Below are 21,906 nucleotides of genomic sequence, written 5' to 3'. Positions count from 1 at the left end.
AAGGGTGGCCTGTTGTCTTTCGCCTCCCTCGGATTACCGGTTATTCGCCTTGATGAAGAGCCATTAATTACCCATTCAGTCAATATTAGGAAAGCGACGGAGGTGGGTTTTTTTTTTAAAAAAAAGGATTAAGGAGACCTCAGATTGCTCCATTAAGCGTATTCCTGCTCACGACCGAAGCTTTCGTTGCGCAGCGCTTTCTCCGCACGGCCGATCTGAACCGGCTGCATAAATTAGGTACCGAAAATCAGGAAAGCGCAGCCCGTAGGATGTGAGCGGGTTTGTGTGTATGCGCAGTCTACGTTTGCACGCGTGTCTGCCCCAGGAGCCGAAAGGAGCTGGTCGCCACCGTTTGCAGAAATGCTGCAGTTGGACTCAACGCGGAATGATTGGTTTGGTCCCCTCGACTGGGAGAGTCAGGAGAATCTGTTCTTAACAGGAAGCGCCTCGCTTCGGAAAACAGGTCCTGGGCTTCGCTGCCTCTTCGCCGTTTCTTCCTGCCCTTGAGAGGTCTTTTAAAAGAAAGACAGTAGTGAGAAAACTAAGAAAAAGGGGTTCTAAAAAGTGGAATGAAAACTCCACAATATGAGGTACAGTAAATGGACTGCTTGTGGTCGTCTGAGTTTTAGCTGGTTGACTAAGAGCGCTTTGGAGAAAAGTATATGAGAAGGTTTTAATTTCATGTCCACAAACCAACTTATCAGCTGAATAATGGAGGTGGAATTTGGATTTTGTTCTGGCGGTCAAACGCAGCATTCTTGTTTCATTCTTTCATAGTTCAGTGAGTAAGAGATGATCTTCTTCACACCGACGTCTTTCCAATTGTTCTTGAATATAAGAGGCACATTGTTTGATAATTATAGGAATTGCAATCCAGACACCAGAGGGAGGGAGGCTAATTACAATTGCCCAACACACTTTATCTCTTTCTGCGTTGCACCTTTCTACATTCTGGTTTGTCCAAATTGCAGCACTTCAGGGACTGAGAGGCAGTGGATTGATTGCCAGTCTCCCAAAAGTTCCATGGACCAAATTTTGGTGACAGGGTACTGATTGGCTAAGCCAGCAGAAATGATGGGAGATGCAATTAAAGATCTTAAGGACAGCCTGTTAGAGAAGTTTGCAGAAGCCGATCAAAGCAGTTGAGGGCATTTTGGCCCATTCTCCATATCTAGGAGAGATAGGTGGAAGAATTAACGCGTATCCATCTTTGAGACAAGGATTATTAAAGCTTTCAGAATTGCATCTACATCCCAGCTTCCCTTCCCTTCTTATCATCAATGTTATTGTCATTGTCATCACCGAGGCAGGGTGTTTTGTTTTTCTCCATGTTTATGATGGCTTGGAGCCAACAGAGCAGTAGGAGTGTAGAAAATTTCAAACACTAAAGGAAAATTATATTTAACGTATCTGATCCAATACCCCAAAGAAAAAGTATCAAGTCATTTGATCATTTCAAATCCCGCTTCACGCTTTGGATGGACTTCTCTTTATGCAAGAAGCAGAGGGCAACTACCCATTCCTTAAAAATCAAATATCAGAAGATCCCATTCCCTCTCCGTTAGGATCATGGTTTCTGGCTTTCTGAGGAATACTGTAGATCAGGGGTCCTCAACCTTGGCAACTTTAAGACTTTGCTGGCTGAGGAATTCTGGGAGTTGAAGTCCACAAGTCTTAAAGTTGCCAAGGTTGAGGACCCCTGCTGTAGATGGAATGTTTACTTGGGTTGGCAGAGGCCTCACAAGAAACCCCCAAAGGTGCTTATAGTAGCCAATGCATTCTTAAAACAAAACACAAGCTAAAAATGCCTGTGAATCAGAAGCAGACAAACTAAGACAGTTGAAAATGCTTAGAAAGGGAGGCAATTGTGGCAGAATCAGTTAAACGTTAATCTACCATTTTATTAAACACACACACACACACACACACTGACATGACCATACTAAGTTAAAGGCTTGAACCATACAGATGGCCCAGGAAAGTGCAATGCTATTAAATTTAGAAAAACCTTAAACCAGGCAGTCTACAAATGTATATGCAGATTCAAGCGCATTAACTTTAATTTATGCGTGCAGTGCTTGGCAGTTTCCATTCCTCTCACTCCCGTGTCTCTTGAAAATATCCTATAAAAATGGTTAACTCATAAAAAGCAGTCTACTACTATTTACTGGGATAAAGAATTCAGAGAGGGAAATTTCTAAGCCAGTTTATTCAGAACTATAATTAATTTGTGAAAAACCAAACAACACGATCTAAAGATTGTTGGGTTATAAATGTTCTTTTGATTCTTCTATTCATATGCTACTTTTGGGGGGGAATTTATTTAGCATCCTAATTGTAACATACTTTAGAAGCCAACATATCTTGAAAAATGGGATTATATCAATATAACAATGATACATTTTTCCCTGCAAAATCAGTTGAGTAATTGGATCCTATGCAGCTTACTCAAAAGTAGACTCTTATTTTAAAGATCCTAAGGGATCCTATTAATTAAATTAATTCTAAAGGGATGAATTCCTGTGCCTAAGTAGTTCTTTCAGAAGTAAACCATACTGCTTCATTAGATTTTCAGCATGATAATTAATTAAAATTAATTAATAATAATAATTAATAATATAATAATTAATAATTAATTAATTTTAGCATGGTAATTAATTAATTAATTGTTGGGGGCAATTAAGCTGACTTTGTAATAATGCCGCTTGGGTGTGTGTGTGAAAGCCCTAATAAGCAGGCATATACATAGAATGAAGGCTACTGCTAAGCTTGTAAGCTGCCCTGAGTCTTCGGAGAAGGGCGGGATATAAATGGAATTAAAATAAAATAAAATAAATACTTAAGAAATATTCCTGCTTCCCAAGAAAATCTCCATGGAGCTTGATTCCCCTGCAAAAACTATCAGGACACCAACAAAACTGAAGATGGCTTAGAAATCTGAGGCCTGATGCTCCCTCTCATAAAGGTTTTCCTGGAAAAGAGATTCCACCCATGCAAGAAAACTCCCATTGTTTTCCATATTGCTTTATGTGGTTTCAGGTTTGAAAGGTGGTGTAGAAACAGGGTTGTGGTTCAAATGTAATCAGGAAGGCCCAGATGACCTTCTGGTTGCTGAAATTATTCTAAACACCTTTACTCCAAAGAAAGTCCCACAGACTTGCTCCCCTAATAAAAGGCCGCATACGCACTAACAAAAATATATGATAAATCTAGGACAGGAAGTATGCTTAAGTTTGCAATTCTGGACTCGCTTATCTGAATTCTGATTCAGAACTGAATACAGAAGAGAGAGGCATTATATTGTTTTTGTAAGCTGGAATCCAAGGAGTACTTTTTGTCTGTTTGTTTCTTAAATCTGAAGCAGACCCATAGGTCAGTTACAGGAGAGCCCTGATAAATTACCCAAAGCATCACTGACCATCTTGAGCTGAAGAAATCTGCAGTGAATTGAGATAAACTGACATTCTGCCTATGGAAAACTGCTGTATAGCCCTTTGAAGAATAAAACTCTTCGGAAACTTTGCAACTGTATAGAATGAAGCTCTTTGACATTCTTATATATACAGATATGTATTTTATTTATTTTTACCATAAGGTAACTCTAGGCAGTTTATGGTAAAAAAAACAACAAAACCAGGATGCTGATTGATCATATGGATATTAAGTGCAAATGCAATTAAGATAGGTTTTGGTTAGAAAAGTTATCTAAAACTGACATTATTGATGTTATGAGAAAAATGTAACAAAGATGTTGATATACAATTGTATATTTATTAATAACAATAAGAATTGTATTTGCCTAGTGTGGGAAAACAGGTACTACTGGAAGAAGAGAGGAGACATTTGATGGTGTAATATTGGATCTAGACTGAAGAAGTTAATATATACCACTGAATTACTAATAGACCCAGACAACATGTTGTCTTTGAAGTATTTGACTGTAAAACTAGAAAATTAATAAACTATTTATAAACATATATATATATATATATATATATATATATATATATATATATATATATATATATATATATATATATACCTCAGAAAACATATATATATATATACCTCAGAAAACACACACACACACACACACACATATATATATATATATACACACACACACATTAAAATAGACATAAATTAAAAGCAAGAATTAAAAATCAAGGACATGTAGGGAGGGCAGGAGAATGGGGGAGATGGGATCTGTTGTTAATCAACCACCTCCATTGTACATTTCCCCCACTGGGGCCCCAGGCCAACTGTCAGAGCCAGGACTTTAGGCCTTGGGAAAGGGTAGGAGCATTGGGGCCAACCTCACATGGGAAGGGCAAGATGTTCCAGAGGGCAGGAACCTCTGCTGGAACCCACCCAACTGGAATAATTGAGCTGATGGGATCCACAGCACGCCTCCTATGCCGGCACAAGTGGGATGAGTAGGATGGGCTAATTCCAGTGAGCTGAGATGATCCCTCAGATAACTTGTATGTCCTGCATTGGATGTATGTCCATTCAAAACAGGTAAGTTGAAATCAATGGGAGTTTTTCCTGGGACAGACTTAAAGGTGTACTCCCAAAGCTCACTTAATGCCTAATCCAGCATTTCTCTGGAAACTACTCCCACTCAACTCAGATGACTGACTTCCCCAATATCAACATTAGGTCCCAGTTCATTGGGGAGATCTACTCAGAAGGTGTTCAACTCCTTCTCTCACAGCACTATTAAGTCTTGTGGTTGTCTGGTGGATTTTTTTCATAATTGAAATGCAAAATACATTATCTGACCTAGTAAATGTTGCTCAATACGTTACACATTTCAGTGCCTGCATTAATACAAAATGAATTTCTATACAGGAGAACATTTTAAAAAGTCTTAAAAGATGTGGGGGACAGAGACAACTTGAGTAATAAGACTATTAATGACTCTTAGGACGAATGCATAAAAATATACCATTCCTACTATCAGTTGACCAGAGGCATTGCACTAAGGCCGTGGTGGTGAACCCATGGCACGGGTGCCAAAGGTGGCACGCAGAGTGTCGCCCCAGTCCTAGGCCTTCAACTGGGTTTTTTTTTCACTTTAGGCCTCCGCAGCCATGTGCAAGAAAGAAAAAAAAGGTTCAATCAATCAATCAATTTCAACTTCTCGAGGGGAAAAAAAAGATCTCGTAAAGTTGGATTTGACTGATGGAACTTTTTAGTCCCACCCAGCCTGCCGTTACCATTGCAGCCACGCCCACCCAAAGGGCCACGCCCACCCGGCACCTGACGATACATAAGTGGGTTTTGGGTTGCAATTTGGGCACTCGGTCTCTAAAAGGTTCACCATCGCTGCACTAAGGCATCCCATTGACATGGAAACAAAGGCAAACAAACAAAAAAAATACTCTTGGTCTGATTCAGTTAGCTTTTCTGATATCCATATGCTAACGTGTATCACCTATAGATGGAAAGCAGAACATAAATGTTACAAATTGATGAATTGGTCTGATCTGGCTAAAATTGATTTGGAATTTAATTTGAATCAAATGCCCATTTTATTTGGTTTAGGACTCATTTGGATCATTACACATTGGTGCAGAATGTACTTTTACTCCAAAATTACCATCATCAATTTGGACTGAGATAATATGATCTGACATTCCAAACTGATTGGAATCAGTTGGAATCACTCAATATTGTTGATGGTGAAGGTAAAGGCCGAGACTGAGCAGACTCAGATGAAAGTTTACCCCCAACCCTAGAAGCTCACTGAGTGATTTTGAGCCAATTATTCTTTCAGTCTAATCTACCCATCAGGGCTGTTGTGGAAAAATTTGAGGAGAGACTTTTGTAAACATTGGGATATAAATCAATAATTCAATACAGACACAAATACATAGTCTTAATTTAAAAGCAGTCCAATCTTTGCAGTCTATAATAACAACAATACTACAGCAAGAACATCATACTGGTATGAATACAAGAACAAATGGATGGATAGATGATAGATAGATAGATAGATAGATAGATAGATAGATAGATAGATGATAGAATATTTTAATGTTACACCTTGTGCAGTCACTAATATTATCTTTTTAAAAAGTATTGTCTTTTACAAGTAAAATGCCTGTTTGAAAAACAACAATATCAGCAACAACAAATTTAAGCTAGGTGGTGCTGAACTGAGGCATTGTTTGGGGTCAATTAACATATTTAAAATCTATGAAGAATTAATCCCCTTAACAACATTTCTCCTTTAAAAAGAAAGAAAGAAGGATAAATAGGCAACTTAGCTTGTAAACCTTTCTCAGTACTTCTTTGAATTAGACTTTTAAAATAAGTAATGTTCACATTTGCCTGGCTTACCTGGACATTAAGATTTCAATTAAATGCTTGTAGCTTAAATTTAAGCACTAGTCAGGATACCATCATTTTCCCCCCCTAAGTTCAGGGCAGCTTACTTTCTATGAAGCTCGTTTAGCAAACATCCCACCCAGACTTAGAAAAACTGGTTTGTCACAAACAGGGTTGTCCCAACTGGAACCTTTTTTAAAAACCAAAACCCAATCCAGTGAATTCAGACCCTCCTGCTTAAGTAAAGCCTTGCCTGGAATTGCATCTGCTTGGAGAATTAGTTTTAAGGATTGCAGGAAGTCCAAAAGTCTTTCCAAGACCTTTGGATGAAATACATCTTAAGGTTAGAGTTCTCAGATGTCATTGACTTGATCATAGAACTACGTTCTGGATACTCTTCAACATATTCCAAATAATTGAATTAAACTAGTCAGCAATATTTGCATTTCAGTTATTCTGATAGCAAGATCATACATATATTTATTCACAAGTAAGCCCCACTGAACTCAAGATTTATTCACAAGTTAAATGTGTATTGTTGGAAGAAGAATGTCTAGTTTTACAAACTGCTCACTGCCACCCAGTGAGGTTGTTGAGAATGTATTGAACCACATATTCTCTCATCTACAGCACCCATCGTCCTCAACCATTGGCCAAACCCCCCCTAGAGATTATGAGTAGTGGTGGTCCAGCAAGTCTGAAAAGTCCTGGGATGGGAAAGTTGATGAATATTTGGTTAGCGTAATCAAAATATGGGTATTTTTGTGACATTTGCAAATTGTTCTAAGTTTTGCTAGCCATCAACTTTCCTACTGCATTTAAAACAAACAAACTGGAGGGAGATGTATGAGTTCCAATGCAAAATATCTTCTTTAACAAAATGAATCCTTAATTTTGATGATGAACGCTTAAGTGATGAGGCCAGGAATGCAAGCAGACAAGAGATGGCAATGGAGTGGCCTAACCTCTTATCAATGGAAGCTACCTTTCTTTATCACTTTGCCAAATAGACTTTGGAATGAAAAGGACTCACAATCCTTCCTGAAACTAACTGGCTGCTTAAGATGATTTTACTAGGGACAGTGGCCATTCATTTCACTGAGGCATTTATCAGAAATCTGTTTCAGACCTGTTTTTGAGGCTCTTTTTGCCAAGCATAGAGAAGCTGCTGAAAACAGTAATCCTATGCATTTTACTTGGGAATAAGATTGGTCCACATCAGTAGTAAGTCCTATTTATACTGCATGAAGGAAAGCAGGAAGTGGGGAAGGATAGAGGATGCAAAGCAAATTTTTGAGTTATCTTTATTTCAAAGTCACTTGTGTTAAACATTTCCTGAAGTCTTTCTTCTTAACTTCTATGGCATTTGGACAGATGCATCTTATCACTTTATGTGTTTTAAATTCCACAAGCTGAAGGTTTGAATCTCACCCCCAGCTTTCTTGAATCACTTGCCTTCCAGATATCTAGAATTGCAACTGTGATAATTCCTAGCCCACATAATTTAGTTCCACATACCTGGAAAATAAAGGTCTGAGCAGACCTGAAGTCCAAAAAGTTTAGTTAAGAATCTTTCCATAATTGCCCCGTACACCGCCCTGAGTCCTTCGGGAGAAGGGCGGTATAGAAATAAAATAAATAAATAAATAAATAAATAAATAAATAAATAATGATCACCCAGAATTCTGCCTTTCAAGACTGTCACCATTTTGAATACACACACACACACACACACACACACACACACCCCGCAGCAGTTGAGTCCTATGGACAACTCCATCATTCTTAGGTAGGATATATTTAGCCCTGGATTCTCTTCCCAATATTATACCATCTGGTCCTTAGCTTAGTACAAAAACTTGTTTTTTTTAATTCCACCTTTAATTTAAGATGATTTTCTATTTTTTCTATAAAAAAGGCAACAACAACCTTTACTTTTTATTTAGCCATTTCATTTCTAATTCAAGAGAGTAAAAAAGACCTTGTGGCGTATTGCATAGGACAGGAAATGAACAGGGTAAAAAACTCGTGATGCAGAATGAATGGTTAGAAAAATTACAAAAATTTCTTTTCCGGGAGGGTGGGGGTGGGTCGTGATGGGAAAAAAAAAACATCCTCAACGTTTCTTTAGCTAGAAGTCAAACTCATCTAGTCACGGCTCTGCAGCCAATGTCTTCTGTTTGGGTGCAAGGGTAGCCACTCTGGAAAAGAACGTTTCTGCTAGGCTTAGAAGTTTCCACCTAATTCGACTGGGAGCATCCCCAGAATATGGAGGTACTTTTCTGTTGAAGGTCCCGTCTCCCTCCTAAGTCAAGATCAGATCCCGCGCCTGGATCTGATCTCAGCAGACAACCCTGATCCCTGAACTGGCTTTCTTCAACACTTGGCTCTTCCTGGAAAAGGGTTTGTTGTTGTTGTTGTTTTAAACACCTTTTAACGTACCTTTCAACGTGATTTCCCGACTCGTCATCCTCAAGAGACGTCCCTTGCATTTTCCCCTACCGAGGGATCTTTCGCCTGGAAATTATGCCCCCTTGTTTCGGGTCAAAACACTTTAGGATGACGGTCTCTTTGGTGAGTTCGGCGCGTAGACACAGGCCTCCAGCCAATTCGCTTTTATTGTCTTACAAAGGGTTTTCAAGGGTGGCGGGCAAATTCTTGCACGGGCGCAATTCCACGGCGGCAAATGCCACCGTTCCTGCGCGCGTTTGGCAGGCAAACAGGAGGTTCGCGCCCAGCCGCGTTTTACTCATCGCTGGAATAGCTGAGACCCTCGCCCCGATGCAAACCATTCAGCGCAATTGCCCCGAACTAGTACGCGTTTGTGTACGCTCTCTTGGCAGTAAATCTCTATGGCAAACATTGTTCTTTCAACCAACCGGGCAGCCCCCGAAAGAGTGGCAGACTTTTCCGTGCAAAAGTGCTAAGTTACCACTCTGACCATCCTGAATCGACACTGTCAACTGCACTCCAATTCCCGGCAATGGATCCCCTGGCTGGGAATCGTAGGAGCTGCAAATTCAGGTGAAGGGGGGGGGGGGGTCACAGGGAAGGCAGATTCCACCCCCCCCCTCTTTTACCAACCGCAGCGCGAACATGCCCCGTCAACGTCTCTTTTTCTGCCGCCGGCATGTGTGGAAGAGATTCGTTTGCGCTAAAATGACCCCAGTGGGGCAATAGTGTGGTATTGCGAGCTACTGTCTAATCCCCTTCCTACGCAATTGTGTGTAGTGATGCTTTTGAAACAACTTGAGTGGCACTTCTGCCCGGTACTTTCTTGAGAGGGAGGATGTGCCACTGGAACTTAGTGGAGCTTTTCCAATTAGGAAGCAATTGGAATTACGATTCGTGCGATTTCTCATAAACAACCGGGCCCATCTGCATAAACAACGCTCCAAAGAAAGTTGTTATTATCTCGGGGTATTAACGAAATGGCATTTCTGCTAATTAAACACAACTGCCTTCTAAAAACAAGAACAGCCAGAGCCATCTTATGATTGTAATGTAGCTATACTACTGAAAAAAGAGGCCTCGTTTACTTTTATTTCCAGGGGCTTTTTTTGTCTTCTTTTTCCCAAGGTGCATTTTGGACTGGGAAGCAATTCAGGCTGCTAAACTCGCTTTATTACGAAGCTGTTTTTTTTTTTTATAAAAAATACACTGGGACATATTTTTGAATAAACATCGATACTTAACTGAAAGAAGCAAGAAAAAGGCCACCTGTATTTTTTCCCGACGATGGCAAAAAAAAAGCAGAGACCTAACCCCGCCACAACAGCCTACTACGTCCTCCTTGCTACACACCTACCATTATTGCTAGCTTTGTAGCGATAGTTGTATCTTTGTTGATGAACGCTTCGATTTCAGGGACGATACAGACGGTACGGTCTCTCTCTCTCTCTCTCTCTTTCTTTCTTTTCTTTTTTTTTGGTAAAAGAAAATCGCCAGGGGTGGCATTTTCTGGCAAATATACATGCTCCATGCAAATATTTCCCGTCTCCAGGAAAACCCCCGATCAAATTCCCTTTGCCACAAGCTCATTTTCACCGAGCGGCTCTCCGCGCCGCGCCCACCCTTAAACAGCAGAGGGCGCCCTTGCACCGCCTTCAGCTCGCCGCCCCGCGAGGAAGGCTGGGGGAGCGCGCAAAACCCTCGCCCGGGTCGCCGCAGACGAGCCAACAGCTGCTCAGAAAGCTTCGGAAAAGAGGGGAGACCCCCCCATTTTGGCTCTCCCACCATGCCCCCCCCCCAATTCTCACTGCGGCGGCCATCCCCGGGATCTTTTCCGGGCGCAGCAAAGAGCTTGTCTTTGTCGTGGGATCCCTGAACTGGCCCTCCTTAGAGCCCCGGGGGGGAAATTTCACGGTAGGGGGGCGCCGATTTCCCCCCTCCTTGCTAACAGGCAGAGGCGGGCCGCCTAGACTCACCGTTGGCGCTGGGGTGGGGCCTGCCGAAGAGTTTGCTGCTGGAAGCCTCCTTCCTGCCTTCCGGAGCCTCGCCGAAGTCCCCCTTTTTAATATCAGAGTCTTTGGAGAAGAGACATTCGACCGCCGAAGGCTGCACCCCTAGGAGGGAAAGAGAAAGGGGCCTGTTTGTTCCGCAGAGGGAAGGTTGGGGTGGGGTGGGGGGAGAATCTAAACTTCTCACTGGCTAAGCTAGGCTAGCTGGGAATGATGGGGCTTGGGGGCCTAAGGGATGCACCGTGGCCACTGGGAAAGGCTGGCTCAGCATGCGCGAAGGTGGAGGCGCTGGTCCCCTTTGAGAACCCCGCAGTCCTCCAGCTTTCTCCGGACCTCCGCGGTCCTTCTTTCCCGCCCCTCCTCCCCTCCGTCGCCCTCCCAAAGGAGCTGCTTGTCCTCCTCAACTGGGGTCCGAGACAGAAGAGCGAGGGGAACCGGGCCCTCGAACTGCAAGGGCGCTTGGCTCGGGGCTGGAAGGCGCGCGGCTCTTTTCAGTTCGAGAGCCACGAAGCTTTTGGCTACAACCCCCCCCCCCCGAAGGGGAACAAGCGTCCTGGGCAGCGTTTGACTGACGGAGGACGCTTTAATTCTCGCCCGACCAACGGGAGGGGGGGGAAGGGGGGAGCTACGGGATTGTCGGTGGGCTTCTGAGCCCCGCATTTTGCCCCTGACTCAGCTCAGCACCCAGTACAGATACCGGTATATACGCTCCCCCCCCCCCCGCCGCCCCGCTTCTCCCGATCTTTAAGGTCTCTTGTCTGAAAACAGTCAACAAGTAAACGGCGCGCAAGCAAATTTCGACCTTCCTTAAGTCGTTCTGGTTAAATGAAAAAAAAACAAAAAAACAAAAACAAAAGACAATTTCGGGGCGAAACATTTTTCTTACCTAACTGGACGCAAGCCGATACAAGTTTACGGCAGTTGGACTCCATAACCCGTTACCTGCAAAACATTAGACGTATTGGCATTGAGATGACGTGCGAAAGAAACGTCAGCTTCATGAAGTCAAACGAAAACAACCACAATAACGCGTTAAAGAACAACAAAACAATCGGCTGCGTCACAAAAGAAAGTGAGTAATGGATGGGGAAGAAAAATCTAGCCCTTCTAGACGTGTATTTATTTATTTATTTATTTATTAAATTTGTTTGCCGCCCATCTCGCTCCAAGGTGACCCTGGGTGTTGCCCTTAAAATAAAACCATAAATATAACGAATAAATACATAAAAATCACAACGAAATTGCAATAAAGTTTATACCTAAAGATTGATTTCAATTTCCCATAATTTCCAGCCAAATACTTTGATTTAAGCTCCGGTAGATGCCAGCTAGCATACCGAAATCTGGAAATTGGGGGAAAGGGCTTGTAAGGTATCAGACTGAAAAAGCTAGTATAAAAATCCCAGGAGGAGACATTTGGAAGAAGAATGCTTAGCTCCAGAGGTGTCCACAGGGTGTGGTTAAAAAATAAGTCAAGATGGTGACAATCACACAATCCAAATTTTGCCTACAAATGTATCAACTCTTTTGATCAGACCCTGTGCACAGCCCTGATTTGAGGTTACCTCTGTAACCTCCTCCTGCCCCCCCATGTGGCATTTGTGTGTGTGGATATACATTTGCATATCTCTTTCATCTGTACAGCTCAATGAAGCAGATGTACTTCCCATGCTTTAAATTCTGATGCTCCAAGCAAAGAAATAAAAGATTAAATTCATGCAATCAGGTTGACTAGTGATTTAAGCCTTGTCTTTAAAAGAAATTTAAGGCCATCTAGTTTTCTCATTCATTGAATTTGAATTCTGACTCTGCATAAACTTCATTTTGAAAACTTCATTTCACACACACACACACACATCAAGTCCACTGATGTAAACCTAATGTGAATTCACGTGCAACATTTCACGCCTGGAATCTGACAAATGCCCGGTGGCCCCAGGATATTTGTCTCCTGACAGAACCTTTTCAATGCACATAGATCTGTAGGGGTTATAATTAGAAAGAAAAGTGGATTTTCTCACAGAGTTTTTTTTAATAGGGATGCTGTATGCAGCATAGAGGAGGAGGAGGAGGAGGAGGAGGAGGAGGAGGAGGAGGAGGAGGAGGAGGAGGAGGAGGAGGAAGGATCCTGAGCAAAGGGAAGAAGACACCTCTTGAATCAGTGAAATAAAAATGCATTTGTAGGAAAGTTCTATTCCCTCCTCTGTGTGTCATAAACAGCCTGCTTCAATTTAACTACCCAAAATGAACTTTTTCCTCTTACATTGGAAATTGCACATTTTCCCATCCATTCATTCGTGATGGGGAGACCCCCGGCTAATACAGTACAGTCTGTTTTCCTAGAAATGGGCTCCTCTAAACTTGCTGGATTTTATTTTGATTTCACTGAGAAACTCAACCCAAGGACTTGAAGGGAGCCTGCAGTCTCCTTCACAAAATTATGGCCTTAAGGCTGGGCATTTACCTGAAAGCAAAGCCAAAGTGATTCAGTGCAACAGAGTTCCAAATAAAACCAAACCTGGGCCGCTGGTGAGTTAACAAGGGCTCACTCAGCCTGATCCTATGCAATGCTAGTCTTGTCCAAATCCACTGGAATAAAGCAATAGCTGACATCTTTGAGACAGGAGACTACATCCAGATATTCAGCATAAAAATGCTGTAATTTACATAAGGGAGCAGGAAGGTTTGATAGGTGTCAGTCAACCTCCACCAGGTGGGAAGGGGCATTCTTTTCAAGAGGCACGAGCAGGTGGGTGTCCTTTTCCATTTTCAAAGATGTGCAGTGTCTACTTCACTCAGCCATGGCCAGGCCACTATAGCCTTTGTACTGCCGCAGCCCAGATTGGCTGAGGTTGCTATAAATCACACGTGTGGATTGGCCTTTCAAAAGAGGAAGGTCTGGGTCTGAATTTCCACTCTCCAGGGACTCTGGCTTATTGGCAGAGAATGGAAGATCTCTTTCCAGGTAGAGGAGACACCATCTCTGGTGCAGCTTCCAGCAGAGGCCCTTTTGGGATGGAGAGGAAACAGGGGCAAGCAAGGAAGGCAGTGTACCCCTCCCCTTCTCCGCCTTCCTCCTTTGGCTGGACGAGGGGCTGCCTTGCTAACACTTTAGATGCCACTTTCCCTTCGGCTTTTAACTCTTCTGAAAAGTTCTTTTGAAACTTAACAGAAGAGAGATAACACATAACAGAACGGGGAAAAAAGAACGGAGAACAATGAACAGAGAACATGAAACGGAACAGAACTAACAACACAACGCTAAAAAAGAGGCAATAAGAAAGAAAGAAAAAAGGCACAAAATTAGTGCCTGATTGAGACGTCTGTTTGGGAGATATTACAAAAATCATTACCAGCGCTCTCAACTAACTCGATATGGAGTAACACAGATGGGAGGTTATTAGTCCAGGCTTCAAATGTTTACTTATGGTAATTTTGATAGAAAATTTGCATGTCCTCTTCTGTTGGATAATTTAACATCCCGATTCCCCAAAATCCCCTTCCACTTTTTCAGTGTATTAATGGGTGCTTACCCTTAACCAACTTATCCCTCTGAGCCTTCTCAGAAATCCTTGGGGAACAGGACAGCTCTGTCTAACTGGCTAATCAGAAACAGCCAGGAAGATGAACAATAATCCCCTGGACTTAATGATGAGGATGATACCCTTCCATCCTTTTTTAAGCTGACTTACAAAGCATGCATCTCACAGGGAAAACTGTTTTCCAGTTGAAGATGTGTTTTCTTGCTCCAGGGAGAAAACTCGTAGAAGCTAGTAAGACTGCTGACTTCTTCCCACCCTGGCTGGCCTTAAAATCTCAAATCAGAGTCAAGCCATCTGATTTCTTTCCAAGCCATCAGCTATTCCTAGGCCTCTTAAAGCAGAACTGGGTGCCAGCAATGGATGCAATTGAGATATTGCTTCAGTTTAATGTACATGGCTAGTTCTTTATTTTTCAGGAGGCAGGTCTGACATGTAAGATGCCCCCAACACTTTACCTTCTGAGCTACAAAAAAGGATAGAAGAAGCAAAGGAGACACTTTCCCCATAATGGAGGCCTAATTTGAGACCTGTAGTGAAACTGTTAGAGAAAGGCAGTTAAGAGTCCCTTTTAATTTCTCTTGGAGGGTCCTTAAAGTGGTTTTTTGTCAAGCCGGTTTCCCAGGATAAATTCTCAGACTCTTTGCTTGCCTTACTGGCTAATTAATTGAACACAGAGAAATAAATAAGGTGTTAGTTTTTTGCTTTAAGTCCTTCACTTCCAAAAATTGAACCCCTAGAAAATATTATTCTAAAAATGCGATATCCGGAGTTCTATTTATCCCTTGTTTTAAAATATTGTACTTACTTATTTTGGCATATAAATATTTATTTGATTGCAAGGATTTCTGACAGATGAGAAATAAAGAAATTTGCAGCTGAAGTTTACACAGATTTATATGGAAGGCAGTACCAAGTTAAGACTAATGGCCAAGTAAGATTATGACTGCACTGAGAAAGAAGAAAGAAACCATGATTTTTGCCAAGAAAAAAGAACTGACCATGCCATATTGATTTTTAAACACCTAACCTGCAAATTTACCAATTGGGGGAGGGGGCAGGAGAAGGCTCTTGGGAATGACTGTTAGGCTTTATTAATATTAGCCCCAGATGCTAGACTGCTTATATGTACATGCAAATAATCCCATAAATAGAATAAATGGGACCCCCTACCAAATAATTTGGAGTCCATCGATCAATATTACAACTAGAATCATATTCTTTTCTGGACTCAATTTTCTTAATATACTTGCCTCTTATTTTCATTTTATTTTTTTAAATTCACAAACTTAAATTGCTTTTATAAGCAACACAGACACACTTTAACCAAAAATAGCTAAAATAAACTAAAGTACATTTTTTATAGAAATGTAAAATGAAATACATGGCATTGCAGATTAGAATTTGGTATTTGGTTTTTTTTTCTTCCCTCATCAATATCAAGTGACTCACAATTGTATTTTCACGGTTTTTTAGATAGACCTATAACCTATTTGAAAAAGTGCAAAATTAGGTCAAGAAAGTCGATGGGCATCAAAAGCCATAGCCAGAAATTGTAGAAAGCTGGATTTGTTTTCATTATTTTGAATATTTGAAAAATTAAGCGAATAACGTGTTGCATTTCTCTTCAAAAGTGGATTCATGCCATGGAATATAGAGGAACTTTTGTGAAGCCATCTAAATTAATTAAATTAATTTCCTGTCCGATCTCTTGCTTAAATTAGGTCTCCTTTACTGATCCTTAAAAATAAAAGAAAGACAACTTACTGCTGCCTCTGGAAGAGAAACCAGATTTAATAATAGGGACATGGTGGAGTCAGAAGACAAGACAAGACAAAACAAAACAACCCCCCCCCCAAATCTGCCACAAACTTCAGAACATGAGACTACAAGAAGCAAATAGAACGTTGAGCAATTAAGCAACCCAAGTTTCAGAATCCTGATGCACCACATGGTTTACCATAGCAGAGTGTAAACTAATTGTAATTGTAATTATGAGTTTATGAAAGTTAATTCAGTTATAGAGCAAGTTTCAACCTCACTGTGGCAATTCCTTGGCAACTTGGGCCTCCTCGACTTTTCCCAAGATTGGATGAAAAACATTAAAGCCTCCCCCCCCCCCCCGCAAGGCTAATCAGTCATATTTTGCAAAGGGTTCCATTTGAGAAAGCTCCGTAAAAGGATCTTCCTTCCTTCCTTCCTTCCTTCCTTCCTTCCTTCCTTCCTTCCTTCCTTCCTTCCTTCCTTCCTTCCTTCCTTCCTTCCTTCCTTCCTTCCTTCCTTCCTTGGAGGTTGCAAGGCCAGGATGCCAAGACGTGTTTACCAGCCACAAGGGAAAAGAAAAGAAGAAAAAGACGGGAAACCAGAAGGAAAGGGCGCTCCTCTAAGTCGGGCCAGGGGAGAACCTGGGAATGAGAGAGAAGCGAGGGAAGCCGAAGTCTCAGAGCCAGCCTTGCGAGCCAAATCACCGGCCGGGACCATCCGCCCGAAGTGGACCCAATCTGCAGACTCGCCTCGACTCTCACCGCGGCCGACCTCCGGGATCGGGCTTACCGGCTCCAGTTGGCTCTGGTGGCTCCTGCCTCGCTCCGGCGGGGACGGGTCCTGGATCTCGATGCGCTGAGCAAATCCCCGGGCGGCTCCGGGAAAAGGGTCGCACCCGCCGCCAGCGCCCCCGAGCAGCAGCAGCAGCAGCTCCCGAGGCCCGCCTGAGTCAAGAGAAGGGCGGCAGCCCGGCAAGGTCCCCGGGAGAAGGAAGAGGGGCGTCGAACAGCCCGCGGAAGGGAGGGGAGGGAAGGCCGGGCCCCGGTGGATGGGCGGCGGCGACAGCGGGCAGCTTCCCGGCGGGCGACCCAGCTCCCCTTGCCTGGCTCGGGATCTCCTCCGGCTCCTGTTCCGCTCAAACTCCGCTCGCCTCGGCTCGCTCTGCTTGGCTGGGGGAGTCGCGTGACGTCAGCAGAGATTCCACCAAACTGAAGTCGGCGGCCAAGCGGAGGGAGGGAGGGAGGGAGGGAGGGAAAAGGTAGGGGTGAATAACGTGGGGGGGGGAGGAGGAGGAGGAGGAGGAGGAGGAGGAGGAGGAGGAGGAGGAGAAGGCAGGGGCGGCCCAGCTGCTGCTGCTACTGCTGCGGCTGCTGGGAAAGGAGGGCGCCCCAGAAAGGGGATTGTGGGGGCGGAAGGCGGGACGGAGGGACCCCGGACGAAGGAGAGAAAAGTTAGAAGCCGCCTCCACGCAAGCCCCGGCGCAAGGGAAGCAATGGACTGCAACGCCTTATGGGCCAGGGATGGAGGGGAAGTGTAGTCCAAGATAAGGTGGAGGACGCCGGTGTAGCGAAAGCCCAGGGCTCGGCAGAAACGAGCTGGTGACAGAGGAGGGAGAAAAAAATTCCTAAAACCCGCCGCGACAGAGAGAAGAGGCGCTGGAAAGGGAGCCAGATACTGAACGGGGGGGGGGGGGGGGGAGGGAAGGAACAGCCCATCCCAGAGTCCTTAGGCCAGGGGTCTTCAAACTTGGCCCTTTTATGACTTGTGGACTTCAACTCCCAGAATTCCAAAAGCTGGCTGAGGAATTCTGGGAGTTGAAGTCCACAAGTCATAAAAGGGCCAAGTTTGAAGACCCCTGCCTTAGGCGCTCCAAGTTTCACTAAAGAACACTTAAAAGTTTCCGAGGGACAGAACGAGCGTTTCTTTCTTTCTTTCTTTCTTTCTTTCTTTCTTTCTTTCTTTCTTTCTTTCTTTCTTTCTTTCTTTCTTTCTTTCTTTCTTTCTTTCTTTCTTTCTTTCTTTCTTTCTTTCTTTCCTTTCTCTCTCTCTCTCTCTCTCTCTCTCTCTCTCTCTCTCTCTCTCTCTCTCTCTCTGTGTGTGTGTGTGTGTGTGTGTGTGAGAGAGAGCATACCATAGTCCACAGCGTCAAAAAAGAAAAAGGAAAAGGAAAAAAAAAAAGATGCGGCGGAGCGAAGCCGAGAGAAAAGGCAGCGGGTCAAAGAAGCGTGGCAAAAGAGGCGCAGAGCAAAGGCGGCGGTCGGAAGCCGAGAGGTTTTCCTCCGCGCGGGGGAAGGAGCGAGGCCGGGCCAGGAGGAATCCTTCCCCCCCCCTCCCCACAGGCCCGCTTGCCCTCCCTTCGCTAAGCTCAGCTACCTCTTTCTCTTCCGAAGCCGGGGCTAGGGACGCAGCGAAGGGAAAGCGCTGGAGCCGGCGGCGAAAGAAACAAAAGAGGAGAGCGTAGAGGAAGGCAAAGGAGGGTCGAGGCCCCGGTACGAGGGCAGGGTCGAGCGGTGGAACCGTCCACCCCTACGCCGGGCTTCCCAAAATTCAAGCCGGCTTGAAACTCGGCAGGAAACGGGGCCTTTTCGCTTTTTTTTCTTTTTTTTTACGGTCTGCAGCTGGGAAAGGTGGGTGGCGGCGACGGCCGTGGGGCGCGAAAGGAAGGATGGCGCTCCGGGTTTTCCGCGGACCTACGAGACCCAGAAGCGCCTCGCAGTGTAGAATTTCCTCGGCTCTCTCTGCCCCCAGCAGGTTCACACGGGGTCGCCGACCATTCATTTATTAAAATGACGAGGCGCGAGGCGAAGGGAGAAATAAATCAGGTTTCCCAACGGCGTAGCTGCCGTGCAGTTGGCGCGGTTTCTGGACAGGCGGTCGGGGGGGGGGGGCTATCCCGGGCCAGGCGCGCTTCCTCGGGAGCAAAGAGAATAACGTCGGGAGATCCGGCCCGCTCGGTTACTTCGCTCCTAATAAGAAGAAATAGTGCACAAGAATTTCCGTGTACGTTGGTGATTGATTAGGGGAATCAGGAATATTGAACTATTAACCAAAAATACCAGTAAGATCTACCATAGCAATTACAAAGACAAATGCCACCCGCTAATTACTGCAAAAGTTAGGTTATAGACACTACACTTAAAACGCTGCCAAGAAATTGTGACCGCGTTCTGGCGTTTCTTCCACACTCGCAACAGGCCGTTCAAAATAAAATCTGTTTTTAAATCTCAATTCAGTTACCGTTTTCAGATCCCCATTACATTTGATCGTGTGTTTGGGGGAAAAAGGAAGGCAAACGATTGTACGGCAATTGAAAGAGCTAATTCTCCTTCCCCCACCTAAAAATGAAAAAAAAAAGTTGTTTTAGTTCGACACTCTAATTTCAACTCTCTTACAGTAGTAGTTGGAAGCTGGGAAATGGGTTGTTTCTGACGCAAAGAAATGGGCGCCATTTTGAAGTGTCTGGTTCTCAGCCTACAAACCTAAACACACATGGGGGCTTAATGGATTCTGATTTACCTGCATTTAATTTTTAAGCATTTTCGTTTCTTTTGTTGAAAGGGAAATCCTTTCCTACAGCGTGGCTGTAAACCTAGGCCCATTTGTTTGGAGGCAAAATAAATAAATAAATAAATAAAAATTAAAAAAATATATATGAATAAACATGAGAAGGATTAATTTATGAAACACAGGAATTGTTTTAGTGAGGAAAATTCTGATTCCAACGATACTTTTTTTTAAATCTCCTTAGTGTCTAAACATCAAATACAGTGTTACCACTTTCAGGCCATTTTGGGATTACCTTCCTCCCATCATTTGTCCCACCTATTTTATTTGAAAAGGCAAAGGTATTTAGCAAACTCTACAAGCCTCAAACGTGCACCATAGGCCACAACAGGCACCTTGCGTTGGACGAATCGGATAGTTTTACTGCGGTTCGCACACCACTCCCAACTGCACGTGTGAAACTGGAGCAGATCAACCCACATTCGTGTCCTTGGCGAGAGCCAGGGGCCCGAGTTATTGTTTGCAATAAGGAACGTGAAGGAAAATAAATCCACGGGGGTTAATCCTGAAATTTCTCTTTCGGTCGCTCTGTGAAGTGGAGCGGGTGGGTGGATCTTGAAGATGGGGGCTGGGGTGGGGGTGGGCAGAGCAGGAGAGAATGAAGCCTTTTGTTTGGCTTTCAGAAACTTCCAGGCGGCCCTTCGCCTCCCGGAATACCCTGGTGTTTCATACACCTAATTAATGTACGGAGGGTAAAATAACCAAGGTAAACAGACCTCCGTGTTGTGACTGCCTTTGCTTTGAATTCGTCTGAGGACCGGGGAGGGGGGGCGGCGGCGGCTGTTCCTTCTCCTGCTCCTCCTCCCAACACGAGCCCTGGAAAGATGCGCGCCTCTTCCCCAACACTTGCCTCTTTCAGGCACTTCAGATTAGGATCTGTCACAGACCTGCTTCTCCGCCTCCCCCCCCCCCGTTCCCCCTCCCCCCAGCCCCAGCCAATGTTGGCTGGCTGGCTGGCTGGCTGGCTGGCTCTCGGTCTGTGCTACCTAGCCAGACTGCCAGTCGGACTCCAGTTGTTTTCTTCCCCCACCCCTGTTGCTCCCCGGGCTGCCTCCCTTGGCCCCTTCAATGCCGGGGCTTCAGACGGGAGAACGGCTCGGGCCGGGCACTTCTCTCGCTAGCTAGAAATGGGTGCAGCTGAAGTGAGCAGCTGGTGGGAAATGCAAATGGCTGGTAGAGAAACATAAGATACAGAGTGATTTTCATTCCCTCCTCGAGTGCGTGGAAGAAGCTGGACATACGTTTCACGCTCCTAATCCTTCTTTTACATTTTTAGTCATACTCCTATTAAACAACTAATTAATGCCCAGAATCGCTGGGGAATACATTAGACAGACTGCCTCGAAACAGGAGTTTTCTGCAAGGTTGTCTGGAAACTATGGAGCTGCTTTAATAACACGGATTTTAATTCTTTCTCCCTCTCATCCCTCCCCCCCCCTCCGTCCCCCATCCCAGCACCCTTTCTCTTTCTCCCAGTAAATGAAACACAATCCTGGGTAGGGTGAAGACACTCTTCCCTTTTGGTCCTAGACAGCACCAGCCGCTTTTCTGAGCAGGCAAACGGTCGTAAACGAAGTGTGTAGCGTCTTAATTAGGTGGACCCTAGTGGGTTATCTCAAGGTTACCTCTGTAAGAGGATGCGGTGGTGACACGATTGCACGACCAGGGCATGACTTTCCCAGAGACCATTTTTAAATACTGCTATTATCCGAGACTCCCTTGTAGGAGGACACTCCGAAAGCATCTTTGCTGCAAAAGTCCCTTCTCCCGTCTCCGGCTCTTTTTCCGGCTCTCGCAAAGCTTTTCTTCGCCCGAAGTCATTTTGCCGCGAAGAAGTTTTGTTACGCGGATTTCCATGAATCTCGAATTGAGCAAAGGCAGGGTTGAAGTCTTGGTTAATAAGCAGGTGGAGTTAGTTGCAAGTGCAAATTTCGGGCATTTGATTTTCCAATAAAGGACTTCTGGTTTATTTAGGAAATAAAAGGATACTTAAAAAAAATTAAAGACCTCCAGAAAGATTCCCAAAGGCCAATTTCAATTGGCGATTAGTTATAATGGCTACTAATTGTCTACCAATCGACCGATATTGCGGGGAGCGATTCTTAAAAAAAACATTATTTCTTCAAAAGTGATGATCGGATTAAAGCAAACTAAATATAAGCCTTTGACTTCCGGAATCAGGTGGACTCGTCCACAAATCATTTCCCCTTCCAGATCCCAGAAACGATTGTAACTGCCTTTAG

General features: G+C 44.1%; 1 protein-coding gene across 3 annotated transcripts in view; it reads right to left on the bottom strand.

Moving 5' to 3' along the window:
• The window catches only part of PITX2 (paired like homeodomain 2), a 41,348-nt gene that overhangs the window by 17,362 nt on the left and 2,080 nt on the right, over positions 1-21,906 (bottom strand). Inside the window, exons 1-3 of one of the 3 annotated variants that reach the window (XM_083367813.1) lie at positions 19,337-19,352; positions 11,683-11,738; positions 10,764-10,901 (exon numbers count right to left, since the gene is read on the bottom strand). In XM_083367813.1, the coding sequence (XP_083223939.1) occupies positions 10,764-10,901; positions 11,683-11,728 (184 nt within the window). In that variant the 5' untranslated portion in view covers positions 11,729-11,738; positions 19,337-19,352. Of the gene's footprint in view, positions 1-10,763; positions 10,902-11,682; positions 11,739-16,888; positions 17,227-19,336; positions 19,353-21,906 lie in introns of those variants that run through there. The other 2 variants (XM_083367811.1, XM_083367812.1) reach the window with 2 other exon arrangements.

The sequence above is a fragment of the Vipera ursinii genome (genome assembly GCF_947247035.1).
Source record: "Vipera ursinii genome assembly, chromosome: 7".
Taxonomy (NCBI): Eukaryota; Metazoa; Chordata; class Lepidosauria; order Squamata; family Viperidae; genus Vipera; species Vipera ursinii.
This window is presented reverse-complemented; position numbering and strand designations above follow the sequence as displayed.